We start from the raw sequence: 27,880 nt of genomic DNA, 5'->3' as shown, positions 1-27,880 counted from the left end.
CTCATTTCCTTTTCAGCCTTCTGCTCTCCATCCATTTCACTGCCCGATGAACTGCGTGCATGTCACAGGATGGGGAAGAGCAGGAAGTAACCAGAGCTGGGGCTATTTACATCACTACCCTCAAAGAAACCAGCAGATCTACGAGCTTCACTGAGCCTTCTGAGAAAAGGGTAAAAACAGAGTTTGGGATTGTTTTTCTTGTTTTATTTTTTTTCCTTCTTCAAGTAGCAGCTACTTAAAGTACAGGAGGAACTTTATACAGTTCCTCACTATCAGCTTCCTACAGTTGATGCAACCATGCATTTCTTTCTACCCACATTCAGAACCACTTACTGCCCAATTTTACAGCAGAGTACTTCTTAAGGGGTAATCACTAAACAAACTGTTCTTCTTTACACTGTACAAATGTACACTAAAGCTTCCTTCATAATTGTTAACTTACATACAGAAAATTTCAATAGTTTCAATAGTCAAAAATTTCAATTTCAATTATGGTTAGTTCCATGGATTTTCAGAATTTTTGAGAAGAGTAAAAAGAATTATTGGAATAAGACAACAAAATATTTGTACTTTAAGAAACACCAGCAGTTTCAGACATCTAATATGACAGTTTTTTTATTGTTGTTTTTTTAATAGTATTGTTAGCTGCAAATCACTTCAATTAGATATGAGAATTTCTGTATATGTGTTTTTCTATCTGAAACTTCCAGTAGAAAGTATTCATACTGCTCTTCTATGGCATTAAGTACAAATTGGTGGAATTATGAACTATCAATAAGCAAAAACATAACCTCTTTCTTGCTAATAACAAGTAATATCAGAAAGAGTATTTATTCTCAATTTCTTTGTTAGTAATCACTTGCCTTGCAATTAGCATAGTTTGATGAAAAATATTACAGTAAAATAAGACTTCATGCAAAAATGGTCTCTGAGTATAGCTCTAACAAAAACTTATCTTAAATAGAAAACTACTTTATAAACTCTGCCTAACCAAGGTAGCTTTCAAATATCTATCAAAGGTACACAGATATTTCAGAATTGATAAAACCCTTAATCTTGTCAGTTCTTCGTTCTAACTGGTTAAAACCCTCAGCATTAGTTCATCATTTTGCATGTATCTATCACAAAACATGGAACAATTATTATGTTCAAATATTCAAAAACAATAATGCAAAAGTTTGAATAATTGCCACACCTTACTTCATAAAAAAAGCTTTAACTTAAAACACTAAAATCATTGATTATAATTTGTTTAGGAACAGTTACTACCAACTGAGTATGAATGAACAGTTGCAGTCAATACAAGCCAGCTCACTGGCAACAAATCTCACTTGCATTGTACATGTCTCAAACTAGCAGTCAAGTCTCCTGCTGCACGTACAAGAATTATGAGCCAGCATCCTACCTGCCAAACAAGCTGTCATGTACTCCATAGACGGAACACACACTAAGGTCTATTAGTCCTTTGGGTTTTGTGGCTCGTTTTTCACTTTCAAAATAAATAAGCTGGGCATCATTTCCCTCTAATATAAAGTACAAGTTTTTCCATCTTTTTCCTTTACCTGTAGAAAAGTAAAGCCAGAAGTTATGATTGTTTTAAAGAAAATATCAGTTTTGTAAAGTAAGATAAAACAGAGCAGTTTGTTTTTGTCAAGTGTCAAATAGAAGGACATTTAGCTAACCACTATTACAATGACATGCTAATCACAGTGAAAGATCAACAAAAAACACTTTCTGACCTAGTGGGGTGTACTTGATTATGTTACAATGGCACCCAGTCAAAGATCGATGTCAGCAAGTATGATAGCCTGTCCTCTGGTGGGATAAATCCTTCTCTGACAAACTGGCCCTTCTTCCCACAGTAAATTTTATCTATAAACTTGTTTGTTACAGTTTTGTTTTGGCAAACTTTCTTGTTTACAATCTTGGGACAAAGCACCTGCAAACCTAGCAGGCATCAAAAGAGACCTAAGAAAGTCCCCAAAGGGTCATCACCTTCATATTGCTGGTGGTCATCATTACTGTTTCTGATTCAAAACTACAATCTCTGGACAAGTGCACACACCCTCCCCCCATCCCTTCTCTAGCACTACAGGCTGACACCAGAACTCTCTGAAACAGACCTTTTAAATAGTCTGGTGACCCATCTTTTTCCTGTTAATTTTTCCTGACTCTCATTCCTTCTCTCTTTTCCTCAGTTTTTTCTTTTCATCCCTTTTCTCTCATAAAATTATTAAGTAATCACTAGATCTATTTCAATTTCTTAAAAGCTGTATCTCATACAGTTGTTAAGTCAAAGTCGTTAAGTTCCAGGATTATTTTGGTTCCTTAATGCCATACAGCTTAGAGTCCATCTTAAATTGTCCTGCTAAGTATTGGAGCGTCAGCATTTTGGGATAGTTGTTCGCCAGTATTTTGGGGATAATTGTAGCATGTAGGTTATCATGAAAACTGACGATTGCATGCGGACCTCTATGCATCATTTTACCTTAATCTAACCAGGAGCATTTGCAAATTTGCTCATCAGTTCCCTCCCCTTACAGGCAGGACGTGACAATCACGCAAGGCAAAATATCAGTATGCATACTCAATGTTATGCAACACAGACCTCAATCTACACCATCACCACAGATTTACATACAGTTGCAGTAAGTTCTTCAAACATCTTAATTTCAACAAGGTAAAAGCAAGTGCATATGAGCTGCTGGGACACTGTGTTCATATGACCATAAAGACTCCCTATCTGTACAGTTAACAGTTTATGTCCTGATTCTCTGATCCTACTTATTACAACCTTTAATTAGGAAATAGACTCTAGAAAGAGAGAGCTACTCCTGAACCCTGAACTTCTGGAACTAATTCATATATAAGTCACAGTATGCTTTAGAAAAAAAATGCAGACTTATCTTTATAGTTTGAATATGATAAATCCACCACAGCAGCAGTATGCCTTTGAAAACATGACCCTACCATCCAGTTACCACACTGTCCGCTAGGTGGCAGAGAGATTATGTTACATTTGTTCCACACGTGGCTGTGGCCATCTCTCCACATCTACACAGAACTCCTGTTTGCATTTTCAAGTATTTCGTTTTCTTTCTCAGCTAAAAGGTTTTCACTTAATTCTCATCTGATTCTTCATTCCAGCACAGCCCTGTACATCCCTGAGAACTAGTTCTCTTAATAGAACAGTTTCCTTGTTCTGACCAAAAACTGTGGCTTTGTGGATTTTTTTTTCTCTTTTGTATTTGGCAGTATTTAAAATCATACCTTTCTTCTCTTTTTTTTTTTCTGCTTGCTATCTACATTACTATCTGAACTTACCCTTTTAGCTACGGACTCCCTCTCCTCTAAAAAACACACCATTAATAGTTTTTCTCTTTTCATTACTGTTGATTTAAAAAAAAAAAAAAAAAAAAAGAAAATAGAATTGAAAAACTTTCTAAGGGATTAGTTGCCTCAGAACTTTAAAGACTTCCTCAGTGACTCTCCAGGCTCACTGTCCCAAACTTACATGCTGTGTGGCATTGTTCTGATCAAAGTGCAATTCTTGTTGAATTCTTCAGGGATACAATAATGTGAGTCTAGCCATTAACTTTTAACGTACTCATTACACGTTGTTTGATGGTACCATGGTAACAACTCTAAAAAAGTCCCTATGTATCTTATAGGTAAAAAAAATTTTTTTTTAATTTAAAATAGGCAATCTACCCTGGAATAACAAAACAGTTCCCATCTTCAGTGACCAGATTTACAGCCTTCTAGCTTCAATCTAATCTGTCTGCAAAAATATGAGCTTCAAATAAAATATAATTGTTTCCTCAAAATACACATCATTTAATGTGCTTGAAATCTATTCATGACAAACATTCCTAATAGATGTAATGTACTCCATATTTTTCCTGAAAAACTGCTAATCACCTTCATGCTGCATGTAGTTTTGGTTACCGTGCTTTTCACACTCTGCTTAGGAAACAGACTTTTTCATACTCTACACATTTTCTCCATCTTGTTCACTTCTATTATGCCCTTTCTAGTACCAGTTTTATATAATAAGTTACTAAACGTGCATTCATGTTTGTTCCACAACAAAATCTTCAGTAAGACTCACTTTTTTTCAGAAGATAGCCTTTTTTGACAATATTTTTATAGAAAGCATCCTTAGTTTTGCGACGAATTGTATTGTAGATTTCTTTTCCATCTAGTGTATCATTGAACACTTGCTCTTGGTGCTAGAAAAGAAAGAAGAAAACATTTTAAGTTCAGTAATTGCTATAAAAAAAAAAATCACATACTTTGAATGCTGCAACCTAAGTTATCTTACTAACAAACTCCTTAGTATTGTGTAATACATTGCTTTATTAAAATGCATGAAATTTTAGTACAATACCCTGGCTAGAAATGTATTAACTGTTTTCTATGGAACTATCAAAGAAGTCTCCAATACAGACCAACATTTACAAAGTACCACCTGTGCCTTTTTAATATTAAATAGAAAGCAGCATCTCTCACAGCAACTTCTGTAAAACTTGTTGAAAATCACCCATTCCTACCAAAGGTTTTCAGACAGAATAATAAGAGAAATTTATTCTGAAGCTACAAGAATGGTGCAGATCACAGTTAAAATTGACATGCTCACTAAGTTGCATACTTTCTCTTTAACATCACTGAAATTCATATGTTCTAACTGGGTAGAACTGTAATAGAAGACAACAGAAGAAAGAAACATGAAACAGAAAAAGGATAAATCACACAAAGCTTTAAGATTTGTGTGTAGCAAATGTAAGTAAAAGTCAAGTAGCAAATGGAAATGGACCAAAGACATTCTGTGCCCCTTCAGTTAGCCAAGACAAATTTCGCCTTTCCTAGTAATCTGATCAGTAAAAGGTCTTGAGCCGTAAGATAAATGAAAAACTGAACTGTCAAGTTCAGATGAAAAATTATACGAGCATTGGCTGGACAATAAGTATTTTACTTTACTCCTAGCTGTACAAAGAATTACAATTTTGAACAAAGCAATAAAGCCAAGGTGAAAAATACTTTCGTAGTATTAACAGGAATTGCAGGACCCACAATGGAAACAACATCAAGATGTTTATGACCTTAAGATTTCTGTAACTATGCAAGAACAGCAACCTTCCCATTGACACAGGAAGTCCATCACACCCACACTAACTGTAAGCATGACTTCTGAACTTTATTTTTTATAGAACATAGACTAATACATTAGAGGAAACAAAGGCCACACACAGCAAAACCTAAAAAATCATCACTGGTCATTTTTTAAACAAAATTAAGTCACAAACATGAATAATTTTAAAGCATATAAGGTAGTCTCGAGGAAAATTATAATAAGAAAAATTAACAGAAAAAAAATATCAGCAAAGGAACTGTAAATGCATATGAAAACAAGCTAAGATTGTTAACAATTTATGCTACAGTCCAAAAGTTACAGTCCATGAAGAAAGTTACTAGCAAAGCTTTCAATGATTAGTCTCCAGATACACATTTGCTGCTTATTCCAACCATATTACTGAGCTTAAGTTAACAGCAGCAAACAATTGGGGAGCATCAGTGGCACGAGACTATCAACAACACAGGAAAGATTGGAATGATGCTGCATGGAAGCTGTATGTGTTGCTATTTATCACTAGAAAACAGAAGATTTTGCCAAAACAGTGTTGATAACACACCAGGGTTTTGTCTGCTGCTAAGCAGTGCTTGCACAGAACCAAAGGAGTCTCTGTCACTTACCTCACAGTGAGGAGCCTGGGAAAGGAAAAGAAGCCAGGCATGGACACAGCTAAAACAGCAGGCCTGAACAAACTGAAGTGGAACTGAATGCCATCTAACATCTCAATGACATTAAATCAGGAGTTGTTGTTTGTGTTCTGGACCAACTGTTGCTCAGCTACCAGCTGGGCAACAGTCTGCCTGAAGGAAGTGGTGAGTGACTGCCTTTGCATCACAGGAACTGTGTATTTTTTTCTGTTCTTTGCTACAAATTTGTCTCAACCCAGGAGTTGTTCTTTCTTAAGTTGTGCTCTTCCTAATCTCTCTCCCATTACATGGGATAAGGGAATAAACAAGCAGCTCTGCAGGCTCTTGGCTGTTCACTAGAGCCAGCCTACCACAAAAAATGACACAGATGGTAACACAGAATCAACATACAAGGGCTTACAGTAGAGGGGACCTTAAAGCCCATCCCAAGCCAACTCCCTGCCATGGATAGGGCTGCCCCCAGCAGATGGGCTGCCCAGGGCTCCATCCAACCTGATCTTGAATGCCTCCAGGGATGGGGCTCTCACAACTGTACGAGGGCCCGTACGAGCTGTATGAGGGCCTCACCACCCATTCACAGAACCATAGAATATAAAGAATTTTTGTTAATTATTTTATTTAAATATTTAAGTAAAAAAAAATATTTTATACGATATCATGATACCGTTCATATTAATGATATGGCTGTTCTGGTCCATCATATCCAGAACAGATGAGCTTGTGCTGGAATAAGTCACAATAGAGTAGAGATAAGAAGAAATGGTGTGAGGAGAAATAAATAGCTTCAACATGCTTAACTTAGTGAGCTGACTAAGGGAGAATTGCAGGACAGAATGACCTTCTGTGAAAGGCCAAGAGTACTCCTAAATAAGTCCTGCAACTGTACTATGTTTCCTCTGGGAGGAGAAGAGCACCAGACACTATAGATTGGAGTGTATTATGGTTTTCCCCAGCACAAGATTAAATCACAGCATTGTTCAGCCATGGACCAAAGCAGGGGGCACAGATCAGAGGATGAACACTTCAGGGCACAAGCAGAACTTATCATATTTTCTGTCGACTACAAGAAAACTTTTGATAAGTGAATGCATGTAAAGATAAAACAAAAGAAACACACATTCTTATATTATAAATAGATTTGATGATGATCAGATCTTCAGCAAATGCTGAGAAATGAAATCTTACCTGCATTGGAACAGGATCTTTAAGGTAATATCCTTCAACAATTTGTTCTTTCCTATAGTGCTCAATGATGTCAGCAATACTGTTTCAATAAGAAAAATAGGATTTTAATATTAAACTTGTTAGCTTTTCCTATAAATTTGCTTTTCCATTCAAATCACAGAAAAATTCTTACAGTTTTTAAAATTGGTATTAAATATCAAAAATCTCATTTGTAGCAACAAGAATTTACTAATACAATATATCCCATTAATATGTTATGAATTCCAATACTACACTGAACTCTGGAAAATATTTTGTTGCTTAACATGCCAATGTTTTTTCCATATTCAAATAGTGCATATGCATTACCAGCTCTCCAAACAGGCTGAAAATTGTTATTTCATTAGCAAGAATTTTCAAAGTCTTCTACTAACTAGGGAAGGGGGATTGTAGATACTGCACTGATCAAAGCAATTTATTTCTAGGAGAGGAGGAGAAAATAAAGAAGGATTTTTTAGGAGATTATATTTAGAAATTGCACAGCTTTTATATTGAATGAAGTACATAATCAATAGCACTCCTCAGAAGTCTGCATTGTAATTATCAGATTTAGACAAGTTGGAAGGCTTAGGAGAGAAACAATGACAAATACAAACTGAAAATCAAGGTAAGAGTGGCTCTAACTTATTTTTGCAGTTTGTGAAAATTACCACTGTATTCGTGTATCACACAAATACAAATATTAAACAGCAACCTGGAAAAAAACAAGAATTAAGTAAGTAGAAATAAGGGAAATATAAATAAGCAACATCATTATTAAACTTGTTTTGATATTCAATTGCAAAGATGGATCTTAATACTGCATTATAGTAGACATTTTAAAATGCTTTGCACAAGAGCTTGTTCCTCAAGAATTGGCTCCTTGGACAATTTCAACAGTATCTCATCATCACGAGCAGTATCTTTTTATTTTGTAATGCGTAAGGGGCAAATTGAGTTTTACCCCAATTGCTGACATTTCAAATTATGAAGAATCCAGAAAGCAGGAATAAGCAACAACACTCTACACATTGTTAAGTTGTAAAGAAAAAGAATGAACATACTTGATCCATAATGTTCAGACTTTGAAAATACAGACTAACTCATCAACTGGAAACAAAAATAATTTCCAATTAACCAATTTTCAGATTATCTCATCGCTGAAATTAAATCTCAAATTCACTCTAAAAATGTTGAGTCAGCATTTCTGACCTTCTTTGCAACAGAATCACAAGTAACAAACAAAACCCCTTAACTTCAACTGCCATGTAGGCTGAATTTAGTAAAGAAGATAGGTGGAAAGGGCAGAAGAAATGGCCTGATACTTATCTCCTACCACATTTTCTAAAATTCAACACTGACATCATTTAAAACAAACAACATCACGTAACTGAACATTTATGAAAATCTTCCACAGGCCTGCTGAACGTGGAAGGCACTTCTGGAGATTACCTAGTCCTGCCCACCTAGTTTAAAGCAAGGTCAACTAAGGCCGATCGCTTCGGACCCTGGTCAGCAGTCTGTCTAACGTTCTAGGCAATGTGCTTCAGTGTTCAGTCACTCTTTCAGTAAAAGAAGTTGCCTTACATTTAAATGGAGTTTCCTGTATATCATTTTGTGCTCAATGCCTCTTGTCCTGCTGCTATAAAGCATCAGTAAGAGCCTGGATCTGTTTTCTGAGCTCTTTCTCATCAGGTACTGATGCACTCAAGTAAAATCCCCTGAGGCCTTCTCAAGGTTAAAGCAGACTCAGCTCTCTGAGTCTCTGCCTGTATGTTCCAAACTTTGCACTTTTGTAGAAGCCTACAGCACCTGGACATGGCATTCCAGGGTCTCCAAATCAACTTTACCTTGCTCAGTTTCAGAGACAGGATCAAATCAGACACATCTAAGATAGTGTTGCTCCATGCTGGTAACTGCTGATTTTACATTGAGAGTTTTTGACACAGCAACATCACCAACACAGCAAAATCACCAGTGCTAGGTCAGCTTGGATACAGTTACTTTTCTTCACTGCAGCCTCAACAGTATTTTGTTTTGGATTTGTGACTACAACACTGTGATAGTAGCACAACATTTGTTTTGGCTATTACTAAGCAATAGTTTCAGCATTCAGGCTCTACCTCTTGTTTCCAGGTCTATCCACCCCTCCGCCAAATGGGAGGGAGATGGGTGATGCTGGGAGGGGGCACAGCCAGGACAGCTGAGCCAAACTGACAGAAAGGATATTCCATACTGAATGATATCATGTTCAGCAATAAAAGGTGAAGAGGAGAATGAAGAGAGAGATGTTAAAAGGATGGCAGAGGGCAGAACCCAGCTCATAGCAGGACACCTAAGAATGCCACCTCACTCTCTACCCTCAGAAGAACAGGACAGAATGTGAGAAAACTTGTGAATCAAGATAAAGACAATTCAGTAAGTGAAGAAGTGGCAGGGAGAGAAGATGCAAGTGGAGGTGAAGGCTCAGTGATGCAAAGACAAATCATTCATTACAAGCAGAACTGATGGCCAAACTCTGACCAGCTACCTTAGAAGACCAAACAGCCCTTCCTATTTCTATTCCTTCATGACTCTCTTTGGTCAGTATAGGTCTCTGGAAAACAACACTGTACAAGCACCACACAGCAACAGCCTAAACAACGGAGTATATCAACAGTTCATTACAAATCCCAATCATGTCACCATATGGTAAGAATATAACTAGCCGAACTCAATATAGCCACTAAGAACTGATCTTGTCAGTTGTTCCTAGAAAATGTACTAAGGCAATTAAAGGAGCAATTTGTGATCTTCTCCTACTGTGTACGCTATATATAATATTATGTACTGGGACCTTCAAGCATATAGCTAAAAGACCATCTGGTTGTTCTGCAGTGAGCTTTTGTCACTGTGAAGTCTTGCACCTACAAAAATTCTTTAAGTATGATTATCAATGATGGACTGACAGCTTCTTCAAAGAAAATGAGAAATACATCTCATTGTTTCTGGTTTTTTGGTTTTTTTTTTTTTTTTTTGAGATTGTTGTATTGTTCTATCATTGGCAAAACAAATGCACTCCAAGTTTCCTCATTCTAAATGGAGTCATCTGCAATTCCTACCAAAGTATCACTTACTTACTACACTGCAATTTAGTAACTTTTTTCCAAAAATGAAAATATTTTTTCCCTTCCCTGTAAATACCCATTTCTCTTATTCACACTTTGAAAGTCCTGTGGAATATTTCAGGAATATAAAGATTTTAGTTTCATCTCTTTCAAATGGAGAAGAACTTCTATTACAAACAGCAGCTTCCAAGACAACACAGCATTCTATTAAACCCCACACACGACCCATATGATTCACAATTTATAGACTGCAGAAACTAGTTTGCAGAAGAGCACTTCAAAATAAAAAACCAAAATCTATGCACAGTCCTCAAAAACTTTGTTGGTTTTAACTATTAGGATAGCTAGGCAAAATATTCAGTATGCTGTTAAGAAAAACAAAGTCTTATACCAGTCAATAACTGGTATAAGATACAGGAATCAGATACAGAAATCTTACATGAACACAGAATAGACACAATTCTTCGTACCACAAAAACTTACCTGTTATAGTATCTGCCTCCCATCATAAACTGATTGTTTGCTGTTGGACATATTTTAAATCGCTGAATATTTTCACTGGTCCGAAAATAAAGTGAATAATCACCGGGTGTATTATCTGAAGGCCTCACAAGAAAACTGCACACCTGGCCAACTGAAAAGATTTGACAGTGTTATTTAATGCTATTTTTTTTTTTTTTTAATAAGTATTACTTATAAATCTCATAAATTTCAATATAAACCAGAAAGAATTGTCCACTTAAAAGAGATACAAAGTTGATGCGGAAAGTTTCAAGAGTGATCCCAAATCAGATGTTAACACAAAATTGTTTAGGTGTAGATGGCAACCTACTTACATAGCGCCAATAAAACATCTCATAATTTGTTCTCAAAAACTCATTTTTCTTCTTATGTTTGAAGTATACATTTTACAGTAAGGGTCAGAAATCTTGATGTTTTCATTTCAGTAAGTATTTCCTCTTTGAAAAGATTTGGAAAGCCTTTATTATATTTTCTTTTGGTCTAAAACTATTGTTTTCTCCTGAGAAAACCTGGTATTTTTTTAATTCATATATTAATCAAGAAGTATTTTATTATTTTAATGAAGATTATTAAATTAGTTGTACTTAAGAATTTAAATATACTTAATACTCAGCCTTAACAGTGTAGTATTCTACTGAAGTAACAATCGTAGAGTCTGATCAAAGACAATCATATACTCACACACGAAAACCCACAGGTTTTGTCACACAGTACACACAATGGCTTTGTGCTGCTAACTACCACTATCTCAGAAATACAAGTACCTGTCATCAGCAAATTGTAAGCCTCTTGTTTGGAGATCTTCCCATGGAACCATCTTAACAAAGATGAAGAGAAAAATTAGAAAGCAAGATCTCTTTTTCGTTGTGGTGACATCCAAGGCTCTGGCACCTATGAATTTATTTTAAAAGACCTAATGCATAACAGATGAGATAAGATTATGCTACTCAATGCTTCTATTACACCAACAGCACGAAAAAGGTAAGATTAACAGGCATTAAGTTATTTTCAAGAAAAAACATCCAACACTTGGAGTTGATGTTCAAATCTGACTGCATTTAGAGATTTAAAAACAAAAACAAACAAACAAACAAACAAACAAACAGAAACAACGTTAAAAGGGTAGCTAACTTAATAGGCACTATGTGAAGTTAATCCTATACAGGAATTTCCCAAATCATGAAATCCAAGGCAAAAATAAAGAGGATAAACACAGTAATGAGGAAAAAAAAAAAAAAAAAAAAAAAAACCACAACTAATTTTGCCAGAAGCTGTGGAAAAAAAACCTAGGTTTTTCTGAATGAAAACGACTTCAATGTAGAATCTTTTATGCTCTGCAGAGCCCTGTGTAAGGGCAATGTACCAAGAAATTTCAGTAGCCTCTATCTAGTCTCAGCCTGATACCAGCAGTCAAAGAGCTGACATTATAGTTTAGGTTCAACACATCACATGCTACAAGTTAAAATCTCATTCTACCCTATAAAGGGAATCTAAAATTATGGCCTACAGTTCATTACATTTACATTGGCCAGGGTGTGGAACAGAAGGCTCTCTTATGCATTAAAAATGAGCTTTATTTCTAAATCTTTTTTCTGTAAAAGATTTAGAGGATGTTTTCTTGCTACTGGAATATTTGAAGCAATGCTGTCTCCCCAGAATTCCTCTGAGTACTGCAAATATCTGTAAACAGAGTCAACCTCCAAGCATTTAATTACAGATTTCTTAATAAATAAATATATGTTCCTGTATTTTTAAAAGCTCCCTGCTGCCAAAGCGAGTAGCAGAACATTAGGAAAGAGTAAGCAAAATAAGTATCAGTGATGTTCTTTTGCCAATTAAGATAACAAGAAATGCCTTATTCAGCCATCACCCTTTTGGAGACTGCAAAGAGGGCAAGAGAGACAGGAAGCAGCAGTTGCAGTTACCACAAGCAAATGCAGGACAGACAACACAGCCAAGCCTAGAGATTTTCTGAAACTTGCTTTGGTCTGTACTACTGAAAACAGTGTAACTGTCAGCAGTCTGCTGTATCACTACAGAATTAAGCCTGAAATGTATCCACTCCAAAAAAAAAATTTCAAATACTGAAGGAAAGGGCACAATTATCACACAGCCTTTGGTTTCCACCTTTAAGAGTTATTACATGGAGATAATGAAAATAAGATGCAGTTATTACACCACCATTCTTCTGCTGGTACTTTGCTCTGTCTCCAGCATCTGCAGCTGAGTAAGTTCTGAATAAGGCTATCTCTAAGGCAAAAACTGCCTTTGCTCCACTGCATATTTTGGCTGAACATTACCATACAAGATTCACTGAAGATTTTAACCCATTACCAATAGACATCACTATTACAAGACTTTAAGGTCTATTTTCCACGCATCTTCAGCAGCTGAAACAGAAAAAAAATTCTAAGGCAAAAGATAAGCATCTTCTGTTCACCCTTCCAAAAGCCAAGAAACCTCATAGCTGAAGTTTGTATTTTATGTTTTAATAAACAAACAAACAAAAAAATCCTTACATTTTGCCTTCATGTGGATCTTCTTCTCTTCCCTAATGAGAAAATTGACATATTAAGTGCATGACAACAGTACAGGTTAGGTCAGAAAATAAACTTCATAGGTTAAGATCTTCTGTTAAAAAAAAAAAAAAAAAAGACTCTAGGATGCTTCTGAACTAAAAGGGCTAACTGCAGTTCTAGGAAAATCAGTTTTCCTCTTCATTCTCTAAGTGGAAATTCAGCCAAAATATGTTCTTTGAGATAATCCTGTCATGTTTCAAGTCTTTCTTTAAGGGTGACAAATTTTAAAACCAGCTTTCCTCAGGTTAATTTAATCAAGATTATAGAAGACTGCAGTTTAATATTCCAGTACTGCTGCCACATTATAACACATATCTCTGAAAAGCAGCTGCGAGTAATTATGCTATTAGCAAAAATACTTAGACTACACAGGAAAACTTTATCAGGACTCAAAAGAAGTGCTGAGGTTAAAAAAAAAAAAAAAAAAAAGCTCTTATTATTTAAAACATCCTTTAAACCCTCTTTTCCCTTGCAGTAACTCAATTATCTGCATGTCACCTGGTTAACTTCTTGAGCTCTACCTGTCTAGGTATAATCAGTTCACTGGTATGCTTTTTATCTATTATCCTTAAAAATCACCCTCCTACAACAACACAAAATTACATTCTGTTTAGACTGTGAATAGGAAACAAAACCCAAATGCAACTAAATAACTCAGATTGTTTATTAAGAGAGGTAAGTCTAGGAAACTGCTTAGTAAATCTGCAGTACCATTCATTTATATTTCTTAGGGCAATATGTGAATAAGAGCTTTTTTAATACTGAATTGGGCTTACAGGTCTGTTAACACTATTTTAAAACAGTCAGATTCAATTACTAGGATTAGAAAAGCACATAACTGGAATAGAAATTGGGGGGTTGGTCTCGATGATCTCTGGAGGTCCCTTCCAACCCCTACAATTCTGTGATTCTGTGAAGCAGTGTCATTGGTTTAGATAAATTCCAGTATTTCACCAATTTACATTTACCATATATATGCGTACAAATATAATTTAAGAGACTTGAATATAAAATTACTTACCACTTCCTCTACCAAATCTTCCACAATAAGACCTTGTTCATCTGTCCGAAGGTTTGTAACCCACATCCAACCATCTTCTAATTCATTATGGACAATAAACATGTCTCCTTTAAGGAAACTGAAGAGTTACAGTAAGAATAAAGTTAGAAACAGGCTCATAATAAAAACTTTAAGACAAAGAATTATTGAGCATTATTTTGGCAAAACACTTGAGATAAGCTGCATGTGAAAATATATCAGTTGATATCCCAAGCATGCACACATGTATTTTTTCACAGCTATCATATATGAATATTTATACTTTGATTTACATTCAAAATCTGATGCATACTTGAATTCTATCAGCTTGGAAGTATGTTAAGTAGGCACAGAACAGAAATAACACCGCAACAGTATTAGAAGATAGAAACAGTTTTCTTTTATCAAATAAAGAACATGAAAATAATCAAATATGCCATTAATAGTTTATATGAAAATAACATTCCTTACTCCTTAATATTGTTTAACAAACCTAATCTCATATAATGAAAGCCTGTGGCGTACCAATCGTTTCATATACAAAAACAAGTGCTACAGAGTACAGAATAGTTACTAGAACATCCATGCAATTAGCTACAAGAAAAACAAATAAATAGCACTGAGATGCTCAAGCAAGCTTCGTTACTGGAAGGATGGGCTAATTCAGTGTTATCACAAACTCAGGTCATATGAGAACGTTTCACAGCAGCACAACAGGACTTCTTAGTTAAGTTAGATGTTAAATTGGGGTACAGGAAGTATCAACTGACATTGCAGCTCATTCATTAACTATAAATCCAGCTCAAATTTACATAGCAAATTTCAAAGAAAATGTATCTCATTTGAGACAAGCTAACAGAAAAGTCTTCAAACAGCACAAAGAAAACAAACAAAAAAATCCCAATGAAACAGGGAATGAATTCAGATTGTAATGGACCCAAATTTTAAGAATGAGTGATTTCCAATTTTGATTCCATTGACTGCATCAGCTCTATTGCAAAGAACTACTCAATAAGTTAATGCATGGAGGACAGAATGAAATCAACCCTGCAATACTTAGAACTCTAATGTTGTGGTTAGAATTTACAAAATTCTAAATTATGATTCAGCCAAATAGCATCTTCAAGTGCATGTTAATTTGATCTAGAATAAACTGAGAGATCTGGTTGCAGTGTGCCAGGAACAGAACTATTTTAACCAAGCATGTCTCACAAGCCTAGCACAGAACTCTGCATTTCTTTTGTATTTTACAAAAGGGAGAAAATGTGATTTTCTAAGATTTGTACTATGATAGCAAAGAAATGAAACACTTTTCTCCTGTAAGCTGGTACATGCAGCAAGGTACTTCTTGGACTCCACTGGTATTTTTATTTTTGCAGGTAGCAGGAAGTCTTACTTGCAATAAGCAATCAACTCCTACCAACTTCTCCTCCTCTTTATAGGAAATAATCACCTCAGTGAAGAAAATTCTCATAAAATTATTTGAAGAGATCAGACTGGATTGCACTGCAAACTTTGGGATACTCTTTGATCTTAATGAGGATATCAAGGAAATAAAGGATATACTTTTTTCTGTATTTTTACAAATTACTGTAGTTCAGTTTGAAGGGATCTGCAAAGATCATCAAGCCCAACACTATGCTTAGGTCAATATTCCCAAAACCAAGCCAATTCTCAATTCAAGTGGTATATTAAATCAACTAAGTCAAACCAAGATAAGAAAACTCTTTCAAACTCTCCCACTTTTCCAATAATAAAAAAAAATATATATATATATAAAATATATATATATATATAAAATATATATATATATAATATATATATATATATATATATATATATATATATATATATCTCTCTCTCTCTAAGATATCAATAAAAAAGTATCAATTCCAAGTAACTAACATATGCTCTTCATTTGGATGTGGGACTGTTGGTTCTGTTTCCTTCCTATGTAGCACATAACAAAAATGCAAAAGAATCACAGTGTACAGACAAGCCCCAAGAAATAACAGAGATACTAGTGCTGCTAGAAAGGAAATGAGTGACAGTGTAACAAATAAGTAAAACATTAAGATTAGCAGAAATTATACATTTAAACATGATTCATTCAATACGGAATTTTTGAAGGGGGAAGAGAAATTAGATGGGAAGCAGGAATAATTCTTCCACCAGGTAAAGACAGACAATGAGTTAGACCTTAGCAATTGACAGTCACCAAGCTTCTACAAAATCTATGCTGTAACATTAAAGAACAAGGGTTTTTGTTTGCTTGTTTTTAACACTGCTCCATATTCTTATTTCAAAAAAAGCACTAAATAGGCTTTTTTTAGTGCTAAATAGTGCTAAAAAGCACTATTCTTAAATTTATGAGTAGTCAATATTCACATTCTAGTCCCAGCAATCGGGACTGATTTGGCCTCAAACACTTACTTGCTATTAGTTACTTCTGCAGGCAATTCAGGAAAAAAAAGCCTAGCCCATTTAGCTCAAACACACAACATAAGTTTGAATAGAACTCTGTCACACACATTTACTCTCTATAAGAATGTAAGTCTTTGCAAATTTTACTTCAGAAACATAACATTACTAATTTTAGTTCATCAGTCTAATTCTTCATAATTAATGCAAATACACAAAAAATGTTATTGCTATACCCAATAACAAAAAAAGACATTCTTTAATATAACCATGTATTAAATCTAAGACGTGTCTGGAAAAAAAAATCTTGTTTATCTTGCACATGAATATACATCTTAAACCATTAGTATTTATAAATACTCTGAGATTCACAGCTTCGTATTATTAAAGCATACCTTATTTCGTCTGTTTCTGGCACTTTGGTGTAAGGCAGAATTGCTCTAACTCTCCTCCTGTCCTCCACAGGCTACAATTTAAAATGAAAGCAAAGATAAAACTTTCTTAGTATTGCTCTCCTCAGCACTTCAGAGAGTCTTAAGAAAAGGACTTTGTAACAGTCACATCCCTCCAAGCAGTGTAAAATTTTCAAAGCTCAAAACCACTACAAAAACCACAATTAATACAGCTGGCTTCTAAAGCTGTCATGTCATTTGTCTTTGAAGCACGACAGGTAACACTGGCATCTTCAAAATACATTATGATAGGGTAATTTCTGTGTGAGGTGTAGTTCTAGACTTTCTTCCACTTACAGAAGTTTAACTATCAGAGACATCTTTGTTTAGGGGCATAGTTTGCATGGTTTTAATAAATGCTCGTAAACTGAGCACTTGAAAGAAGCCTCACTTTCAAAATCCTTTTTTATCTACAAAATGATCATTTAGAAATCTGTTAGATACACAAGATACCACAAACCAAGAAGTTACCTACATTACTAGATGAGAACTGCACACTTGTTCACTGAAGTCACTGCTACTTTCAGAGCTATCAGCAATATGTAATAATGAGTTTTCTCACTGGAAATTTTCAGTAAAGACACTTTGGCTCTTAAAAAAAAAAAATCACTATAAAAATGTTACTCCTTACCTCTGGAGGTGCTACTGGAAATAGTAACTTTTCCCCCTTCAATAAACAGGACACATGACTGTAATAACCAATTAGGTCTGAGAGTGAAGCAAAGCGACGTCCACCAATGTAATAGTCCCCACACATGGCGATAATTCTGTTAATTAAAGAAGGAAGCTTGACACAGGAAACTTCTTGTCTACAAATGGTTTTTTCCTACTTTTTTTCTTTTAAGAAAAGACTTTGAAGCAGAGTGACTACATTCAGTAAAATATAATATTACAAGATCTCTACAAACAGATATGCAATTATTAATTAATTAATGGGTATTTGGTCAAAAATTACTGATAAGTATCAGAGAAAATAAATACGTCAAGACTGCAAAGGAAGCATAAAAAAATACAACTTACTGAAACTAAAGAAATTTAACAGAAAAATGTATTTAACAGTGTCCTGGAAAACTGACATAGTGCTTTAGCATACACAACAACATTATTATGTGCATCGTGCAGGACACACAAAAGTATCAAATTATATTAACAAATGAATCTACTTGATTACACAACGCTGAAAGAACTTCAAAGATTAGTCACTTTCCTGAAGTTATTTAGTACCCATGCTAAAAAACAGAAATTAAGAAATTACTTTGAAATAAAGAATACGTAGATATTTCAATTTTTCCAAGATTTGCTATTTGACAGGAAAGAGCAAAGAAAACCTCTGCAGTTGTTTAACACAACAACGTTCTTACAGAACTGTTTGCTTATCTTTAAGGGGTCTGTTTTTGTTAAGATGCACATTCACGAAAACACTATCATATCAAAAATGGGAATCATAATCTGTATTCTCACTGCTATTCAGTACAAATTCTAAAAGGAGTCAGAAATAACTGATCTAGGTAAAAGGGTTAACAGCATTAAAAGCATTCCTGTTATGCTCAAGACTCATTTGTAAAACTAAGAAAAGATTTAATACGAAACAATCAGCAGTTTGGACCAGACTATCAGAAGAAAAAAAAAAAAACACAAGTATCTAAATCAGTGGCATCAGGCAGACCTAAATTTTTCCAGCAGTGCAGAGACCAGACAGCAGGCTAGAGAATACCCCACTCATCCTTAAACTGCTACCTGGAAAGTAACTGGGAGCTGGGAGAAGACAGTGGTACAGAGACCGAGCAGCTCGTTAAGTTGCACAGTGAAAATAAAGAAACACTCATCGATACAATCATTGTTTCTGGTACAACTATAAAACATCACTGTCTGGTTTTTGTTTAAATCAAATCTGCAGCTGAGCTTTCAAATGAACTGCATCATAAGTAGAAAAAATATTCCTACTTTTCTCTTGAATTTTGGTTGCAGAATGTCAGTTGTTTTTAAAATCTTATGTACACCTCTACAAATTAAAGTCTAAAAATACATACTACTATTCATCATTTGATAAAAATATGAGTAATAAAGTCAAGAAATTGAGAAACAAATTATTACCAAACTGAGCACATTTTGCTTGTTAAGAAAAATAAAATCTAAGAGCTAACACTAATTCACTTTGCAGCTTCCATAATGCAAACAAATTATTTTTAGGATATTTCATAGTAAATTATAGTAGAAGTGCCCTACTTACTTCTTATTTTCTTCTCTAGCTTTGGAAGCAATTTGAAAACAAAAATAAAATCAACTGCCAAGAAACTTATCCCTCATCCAAAACGAGTATGCTGCTCACCTGCAACTGCTTTTGGAAATTCTTATTTCCATTTTTTTAACAAGTCACTATTTTCACACACTACAAATCTTTCTACTCAGTCAGCATTTTGAACTAAACGATTGCTTCCACACATCAGCATAAAGCATAAATAAACATGAACCTTCAGAAATGAAATTGTTTTTTAAGCATATTTGACTCTACTTTCAGTGCTATAAGAATATAACTAATGATTTAGGCCAGATATTTTAGCATATTTTCTGCCAGATTCCCTGTGAAGTTACTAAACAGACTAGGTTCTAATTAAAATGTTGTGGTTCAGATTAGTAATTCAAGCACAAATTATATCTGTCTTCAAAACACAGAGCCCAACACTATAGGAAGCCTTCTGTAATTACACAAAATCCAATAGGAAAGACTGAAACAAATATTTCCTCCCATAATATGTGATATCACTCAGTAACTCACCAACACTTCTGTGAAAAAAATGATTTCAGCAGATTGATATGCTATCCATTAATTGCATGGCACAAAAAGCATTTTCACCTGATGTTGACATTTTACTTTTACTGTGGAAATCAATGGTAAAAAAACAGAGGAAGATTGTTTAGCAGTGAACGTTTACCCATTTCTAGTAGGCTATCTGCCCTGATGGAAAAACCACTTCTGCTCTGTGGGATGCAGGAGAATCATCCCCATATTTGCTTGAAAGTACTTACAGACAATATTTTTGAGTACAGTACTTGTCTTCAATTTGACAGTATTTCTGAGTGCAGTACTTGCCTTTCTCATAACAAAGGAAAGCACACATGCAGCAAATAAATGAGATCTTAAATAACATACCCTATCTCTGAAGCACAGTATCAACAAACAAATTAATTGCTTCAGATAGTCATTTTTCTATGTGTGTATTTTAGGGATGCTGGAATGAATGATTATTTAAGTTCTTAATGGAACTTTCTTTATGGAATTGGAAATCATTAAAGACAATTTTCAACCTGCACTGCCAATATTCAAGTGGATGAGGTTGGCTTCAATAATAAGCTAATAGTGCAGGACTCCAGAACAATAATAGAAAGCCACCATTAGTATACTACAATTTTCTCCTATTGCTAGGCGAGAGGCTGCTCCTAAACCATTATCTGTATAGCTGAGAAGCCAAAATCGTTAGCTCAGATGACAAGATGCAAACATGACATACTATATGTGTGGTACACTGTCTGCATTTAAGAGAGTTTGTGTCAGTGTTAGATCAGGACCTATGAACTACATTTCATCACACAGCAGATGCATTCAAAAACTCCCTACATTTGTAAGTCACACACATATTGGCTTATATGATGGTATCTTGGATAACTCCCTCTAGCACGAGTAAAAGAATTTAGTTTGCATTTGTTGCTTCTATTAATTGTTCTCCTGTCAAAGGTTTCTTCTGTTTCCAAAGAAACTTGCTATTTGGCCTACATTTTTCTTTATTTGCTCTCCTGTTTTGTGAAAATGAACACTGCATTGCAACACTTGATTTGTTAACTAACATTCAAGCTTTTCTAAGCACACAGCTCATTTACACTAAAGAATAAATGAACATATGTTCATTAACATATATACACAGCTTGCTAATGCTGAAATAACCCTAGTTAGAGTTTGGATAAAGGGCTATTTGTTTTTGGAACAATTAATTCTAACACAGGCTGCAAATTGTTTCTAAGCAAACCCTTATTAAATACATAATCTTTTCACTTATTATTTTATTCCTACAATTTAAGGAGACAATCAGATTTGTTAGTACTTTAACACTTAAGTATGCCCTGTGAACTAAAATGACAACTGAAGACCAGGTCCAAAACCATCTTCATGGCTAACATAATCTGCACGTTACTTTAAGACTATTCACAACAACTTAAAACAGGTGTCTCTCTTTTGATGCTGGGTTTCCTGCAAAAGGATTCCAGAGTAGCATGCTTTAGAATAACTAAGCACAAGTTAAAAAGTATACCATAAAATAAAAAGTCAAAAATACTCTATTATAATACAGTGCTTATCTGTTGGCATAAAAAAATAAGTTAAAAATAAGCAGGTTACAGTAATTTAAAAGAAAACATTTTGTTCTCACCTGAAGTGATTGACATTTGTTTTACTAAGGAACGAAAGCACAAATGAACCTGGTCTCCGATCACTTTCTCGAATAAGGTAACTTCCAGGTTTTCCTGCCTGCCGAAGACGTTCTTCTGCAATTGTTCTGTCAAGCTTTCCATGATACCACCTGTAAGAAAAGCACAATAATATGTGTCCTTAGAAGTTAAAGTTTTTGTTTATTCTTGTAGAATAGACTTGCAAAGCCAAAGAAAGCTCTCAGAACTGAGGTAACTGCAATTTCATTTAAAAAAATATTTATTACATACTTACGTGTGTGAGCTCTTAATTTACAGTAAGTGCTTCTAAGACAGCACAGATTTTAGATAACCTGTTTTGCCAGATAACTCACATTCTGAATGAACTCAAGAGGCAGAGGCTATATATGTCATCTTTTTCCTCCTCCCCGATTTGCTGTTTTAAACAGAATCAGAGATGACACCTGACTTGACTCTTGCATTTTAATATAAAAATGAAGCCTAGGCTTCATTTCAGGCTGGAGTTGCAAAGTGCCTGTTCTCATCCCACACACACCAATAATCCAGCAGCAAAGCCTGCATCAAATAAGAGTGACAGCAGTAACCAAACCACTGTCCAGTCCCAGAATAGTCTTTCCTAAATCACAATTCATGCCCCATCAGATACAAGCTAGTGCAGACAAACAGCAAATTCGGACCATAAAATATCACAAGAGCACTGCAGTTTCAGTTTGTAAGGTAAAGACAGTTAATAGAGAAGTATTAATCAGCGTACTTCAGTTCTTTGATTTATATAGCTCCCACCAGAACCTCTCCTAAATGATCCAGTATTGGGTTTACATACACACGCAGGAAAATAAAAAGAAGTAAAGGAAAAGCAATTTAAATTTAAGAAGTGGTGTTCTCATGTGCTAATCAAGGAAATGTATCCAGGCCCATTTGAAGGTTGCAGTATGTTCTAGAGCTACATAATGTAGTAATTTATTCGGTCTGCATCCATCAACTAATGATGCTTAGATTCAGACTTCAATTTCTACACTCAGGGAAACACCAGTTTTCATATTGCCACAGTTACAAAGTAACTGAATCATTTAGTAATTCTGATCAGCCACTTGATTCTGCAGATATACACGAGCAGGTAAGAGTTCTAAAAAATGAATTTTGGAACAGATGTGAAAAGTACCTTAAAAAAAAATCCAAACAGCTGGGCTGCTGATGAAATCTAGCCAGAAACATTTGTTTTACGAAATGGAAGCGAAAGCAGAAATTTTCCTTGAGGGCAGCTTTTATCAGAGTGAAGATCAGTCGGACTCCGCAGATAAGCATCACATACTGCAGGAGCAGCAGCACCTGTGCAGATACTGTTTGCCCTGGCAAGGCGGTATTTTTGCTGGTATAGGTCTCCACTGCTTCTCTTCCTCATCCTGAGGAAAACAAGCTAAACCAGAAAAAATGCCACATTGTCTGCACGCCCGCGCAGCAGCTGAGGCTCCGGCAGGCCAACCAGGCTGCAGAGCTGGTGCCTTGCTCACCGCATTCCAGAACCGCACAGCCTTGCTGGCAGGAACTGCCGGCTTACAAACAGCCTGCACACAAGTGGATGGCACTGCTCTGAGCGCCCTCTGTGTAACTGAACTAAATCAGGATGGTCTGTTCCAAACAACCTAGGACAAAATATTCTGCTCGTCAGTAGGCACAGTGTGGCTAAAATCCTGTTAATTACAAGCATGCCACAACCTGGCTTCGCTCTTCTGGACAGACTGGCTTTCTGAAAGGAATGAACTCCCAGAAGAACCAAGAAACTTTCCTGATCAAGAAATTATTTGAATCCAACATTCCGTGAAGTCTATTTTAAACTAACAATGAGCTCACTCAGCTTTTATTTGTTCCTACTTATCACCCACTTAAGAAAAATAATCATAGCTTCATTGAGAGACATTATCTTTGATGCCAAACTTAAGGCACATTTTCAAAATCTGGATGATGTCAGTAATATGGAGTGCAAATAGGAAGAACAACAAACATATTAGATAAAAAAAACACAGGAGTACTCGCCAATTAAGTGCTCACCTTTTTGAGATTTCTCACAATAATGGTCACTACTAACCTGGATGCTAACGCGTTAAGACCAGAAGCTCTGAACAAAGAGGACGCCCTTGCAGCTGTTGCCCTGCATTTAACTTACAACTGAAGGTAACACACAAGTGCCAGTAGAGCAGTCTATACACAGCAGTGATAACAGAAAACAGCTCAAGTGATATCCTCAGGAAGCCTCTGCAGATAGCACACATCTTCAGAAAACAGGATACAGACTGAAGTACAAGCTTCTGTGACACCATGACAGTAAGCAAAATGCTTGCTGGGAAGCAACTGCATTTTTGCCATAGATTGGCTTTGTTGTGGGTTTTTTGTTTTTGTTTTGAAATACATCCACAGATCAATTTTTCTTTCAACACTAACTAGTGTGATGAGCACAAATTCATACTAGTGAAAAATATCATAATTCATGGTGTTACAAAGGAACACCCACCCAACACACAATGCTATCTGGAAGAAAAAAAAAAAAACAAAAAAACAAATAACTTTAACTGTGCAACCAGTCCTAATCATTGCAGTTTCAGAGAATAAAGAGTATAGACAATCTGAAGGACAGGCCATGTCCTCTGACTTTCTTCCTCAATCAAGTATCTCCAGCAAGCTTGAGTTCAGTTTCTCCAAAATGCACTACTGAAACATACTTTTGCCTCTTAGAAGGCTCTACAGAACTAGAACTGTCACAACTTCAGCATTTTCAGCATAGTGTAATGTACATGTAGCTGGAAGAAACACAGCCCATTCACAGGAATAAAACTGAGTCCTACCTACAGTATAAGACAAGATTCATTAAAGAAATTAAGGTTTGGATAGGAGGGTGTCAAATGCAAACAACTGTGCAGCTGTTCCTGAACAGAATGTTGCTCCCCTGGCTGAGACTCTTATTGCTTGAGCACTCACAACAGTAACTCATTGCTGTTTGGATGTATATCCTTTATCGCTGCCAAAAGCGATACCCCTATCATTGCTAGTCACTTCTGTTTTCTTGTCTAATCCTACCTAGGAACACTTATTTTTTACATTAGCTTTCTAGATATTTATATGTTAATAATACTCTTTTCTTGGTTTTTAAGTTAACATTATTAAACAGCACAGAATCGAACAGCAGTGATTTGATACTTTAGATGTTTTAAGGTATGAAAAAACATGAGTAGTCTTGTCACAGAAGGTTACGGAACGATTCAACTACAGAATGTCTTACCAGCTTTGGATCATAATCTCAGTTGTTGTTTCCATGACCAGCTGTTTAGGCACTGCTGTAACAAACTTATTACTCACACCGTGACCTTTATTTTAATTCTAAGAGTATCAATTACAGACTTCCTTGTTTCAGAAACTAGTCTGATGCTGTGCAAGAAAATACTTCCATCTGTTAGTTTAAATCAGAAGCAGAATATTCATAACTTCAACCCTGTGTACCATAATCTTAGTTACTGCAAGCAAACAAAGAAAACACTGCATCATCACAAGCAGCTTCTATGAAGACACACGCACCATGTAGCGACCCAGGAGAATGCTGCTGGCAGTGCAGCCACAGCAGAGGAGCCAGCACTGGTACCTCTGGTCAGCAGAAGAGGAGCCCAGTGGTTCTCCACATAACACAGAAGAAGCAGGGCAGCAGAAACCCAGTCATACCTGTCCTATCAAATCTAGCGAACACTTCCTTCTGGGAGCAGAAATCTGATCACATCATATCCCTAAAGAAGCTCGTGGTACAGTAACAGGACTTCTGGCCCCACAGACGTGCTACTAAGTCCATTAAAGAGGGACAGGCTGCAAAGCAGATGGTGGAGTTGCCATCTGGAAGGAGGCAGCTGCTACTGTGTGTGGAAGCATGTCACATTGTTTAAACAAGTACTTTTATTTGCATGTTTCCTTTTTAAGTGCAAGAAAAGCAAATGAGGATTTGTTGTTCTATTCAAGCATCTTGCTGTTGCAGCATGCAGCAGTCTTAACTTGGAGACAATGTAGACCAGGAAGAGGGCAAAGCAGGAAAAAGCACTAAAGGACTGCAAAAGTAATTTTCGCAATTCAGTAGAAATGAGGATACAGATAATAAGTGGAGATCTCCCTCCTACTACTTAGAAACATATTACAGCACAGAGGAAAAATCCATCATCAAATGCTGTATCCACTTCACTCAAAGCTCATCTTAGCCTTGCTGCTAAAGATGATCACACACCTTGCTGCTAAAAACAAAATCCAAAAGAAACAGAGAATTGCTAAGAGATGTGGTCAGAGCTCCCTTCTTAACAACACACAGTCAATGGTTCAGTACTTTCTTTCCCTTCAGAGACCACACAAACTGTGCTCCCTTCATAAAGCAAAAGAGAGCAAAGATATGATTACCTTAGACTAGGAAAATCCTTCAAAAAAGTTTAAAATGGCACAGCAATCTTATCTTGAGCAGTCTCACGGACACACGAAATCAAAACCAGCAAGATACCCTGTGCTGTTATTTCTTATCGTTCTGTTAATACAAGCCATTCCCTCTCAAACTTTCCATTCTTGGTAATAAACGATGGCAGACCTGACATTCAAATCCACTGTCTGTCTCCTTTCAAATTTGCCAGTTCCTCAGTTTGAAGCATATTCTCAGTGCTACCATTTTCATTCCAATGCTGCCCCTTAACACCTTATCCTTCATCTATCGGATTCATAAAGCTGCATTCTATGTAAAGCTACACTACATCCTTTATGTATTCTATTTGCAAAGACCAAGCAGTTCCACTCAGATCTTTGTAAATTCGCTGACAAATTCTGTCCTGCTAAGTCTATCATTCCATAGTCAGCAGTTTTTGACAGGGTCTTTGCAGTTCTCAGCAGTGCAAAAAAACTTCCTGCCTGAGAAAGCTCTACAAACATGGATCATTTGCTACACTGGCTGCATCTGCAAAATACTGGAAGAAGAAACTAACCTGAAGCTACGCAGGTGTTCTTTGTCCAGTGAAATGGATGAAATTGGAATGTTCAGTACTACTGTAGGTTAAGTAAGGGTTGTTAATACCTTTCACATACTCACACATTTTTGTACAGAGGCAGAGTGCAAGTAAACCTGATTAAGAATAAATATGCTGATATCTTTTTACTGTTCCAAAACCCCTTAGAAACGCTTGATAGAAACCAGAGCCATGCTGCACTTGAAGACTAGGAACCAAGCAACAGATATGAGTCCCACGCTAGGACTCGCACATACCCCCCAAAAACCACTAAAACCCTTTCAGCAAAAGATATACCAACTGTGGACTTGGGAAAAAAACAGCCCCAACAAAAATCAGTACATCTCAATACAAAGACTAACCCAAGCTGAAAAAAATGAAGCAGGCTTACATTCAAAAAGCAATAATCTACACAACTTCATTAAGACAAGTGAAGTTCCATAAGTTTTAGTACTTTAGGGATAAACAGCTTATGAACAGCATACTATTATTAGAACAGAGATGTGACAGCAGCACAACAGTACACAACGCAAGCAAAGGCGCATTTCCAACCCTACCTAGTACCTACTTGCTAAGAAGAACACTGTCTGCTATTTCTTTTTTGCAAAAGCAACTTATAAACAAATGAAATACAACTAAAGACACCAAAAAACAACTTGCGTTTTCTTAGTAAAATGTCAGTTCAGATGTGAATTCAGGAACTCAATACAGTTTTTAGCAAGTAGTTTCTCATTTTTAAAAGTTACTCATCTTCACACACTTCCCACTAACACTTTCTAGTCAAAGAAAGTTCTTTATCTATTTAAACTAAGAGCAGTGCTATTACAGAAACAACGCCAATATTGTTATGGAAATCAAAAGATATTCTTTGACAACAACTGATTAATTTCTAGGATAATAAGAATCTTTACTGCTGATAACTCCATGAAATGCATCATTAGCTCCTTAACTTTCCTTCTCCCTGCACCTTATCCTCTCCTGCATCCCATCTTGGACATTCCCCTTGTCTTTTTATTTTCTGCCAGCTATGCCAGATTTGCTCAATCATCACTAACTGAAACAAATTTTTGCTTCTTAGTGCCAAAGCTTGGCTTTCACCTCCTGGTCAGTGGTACAACTGGGTTAAAACCCAAAGGAATCAAGCAGAGCTTTTTGTTCTGTGCTTCATTCTTGCATGCTAGAACGTTTCTTTGCTTCTTGCCCATGGAGAATTGCTCCTCTAAGGAGAGAATCCTGGCAGCTCCAGACTTTCAAGCTAGGAACAATACATAAAGTAAAAGATGTCCAATGCTTCCCACACACAATAGAGATAACAAGAGAATAT

General features: G+C 35.9%; 1 protein-coding gene across 2 annotated transcripts in view; it reads right to left on the bottom strand.

Moving 5' to 3' along the window:
* Window positions 1–27,880, bottom strand: part of RASA1 (RAS p21 protein activator 1) — a 59,823-nt gene that overhangs the window by 23,322 nt on the left and 8,621 nt on the right. The window contains exons 2-11 of one of the 2 annotated variants that reach the window (XM_052700513.1): window positions 21,526–21,675; window positions 17,736–17,871; window positions 17,048–17,118; window positions 14,214–14,331; window positions 13,133–13,164; window positions 11,378–11,430; window positions 10,575–10,725; window positions 6,967–7,045; window positions 4,112–4,232; window positions 1,406–1,562 (exon numbers count right to left, since the gene is read on the bottom strand). In XM_052700513.1, coding sequence (XP_052556473.1) covers window positions 1,406–1,562; window positions 4,112–4,232; window positions 6,967–7,045; window positions 10,575–10,725; window positions 11,378–11,430; window positions 13,133–13,164; window positions 14,214–14,331; window positions 17,048–17,118; window positions 17,736–17,871; window positions 21,526–21,675 — 1,068 coding nt within the window. Of the gene's footprint in view, window positions 1–1,405; window positions 1,563–4,111; window positions 4,233–6,966; window positions 7,046–10,574; window positions 10,726–11,377; window positions 11,431–13,132; window positions 13,165–14,213; window positions 14,332–17,047; window positions 17,119–17,735; window positions 17,872–18,770; window positions 18,863–21,525; window positions 21,676–27,880 lie in introns of those variants that run through there. The other variant, XM_052700514.1, reaches the window with a different exon arrangement.

This window comes from Tympanuchus pallidicinctus, unplaced genomic scaffold (genome assembly GCF_026119805.1).
Source record: "Tympanuchus pallidicinctus isolate F22 unplaced genomic scaffold, pur_lepc_1.0 scaffold4, whole genome shotgun sequence".
Classification (NCBI taxonomy): domain Eukaryota; kingdom Metazoa; phylum Chordata; class Aves; order Galliformes; family Phasianidae; genus Tympanuchus; species Tympanuchus pallidicinctus.
The sequence above is the reverse complement of the archived record's forward strand: the minus strand, read 5'-3'. Positions and strand labels throughout refer to the sequence as shown.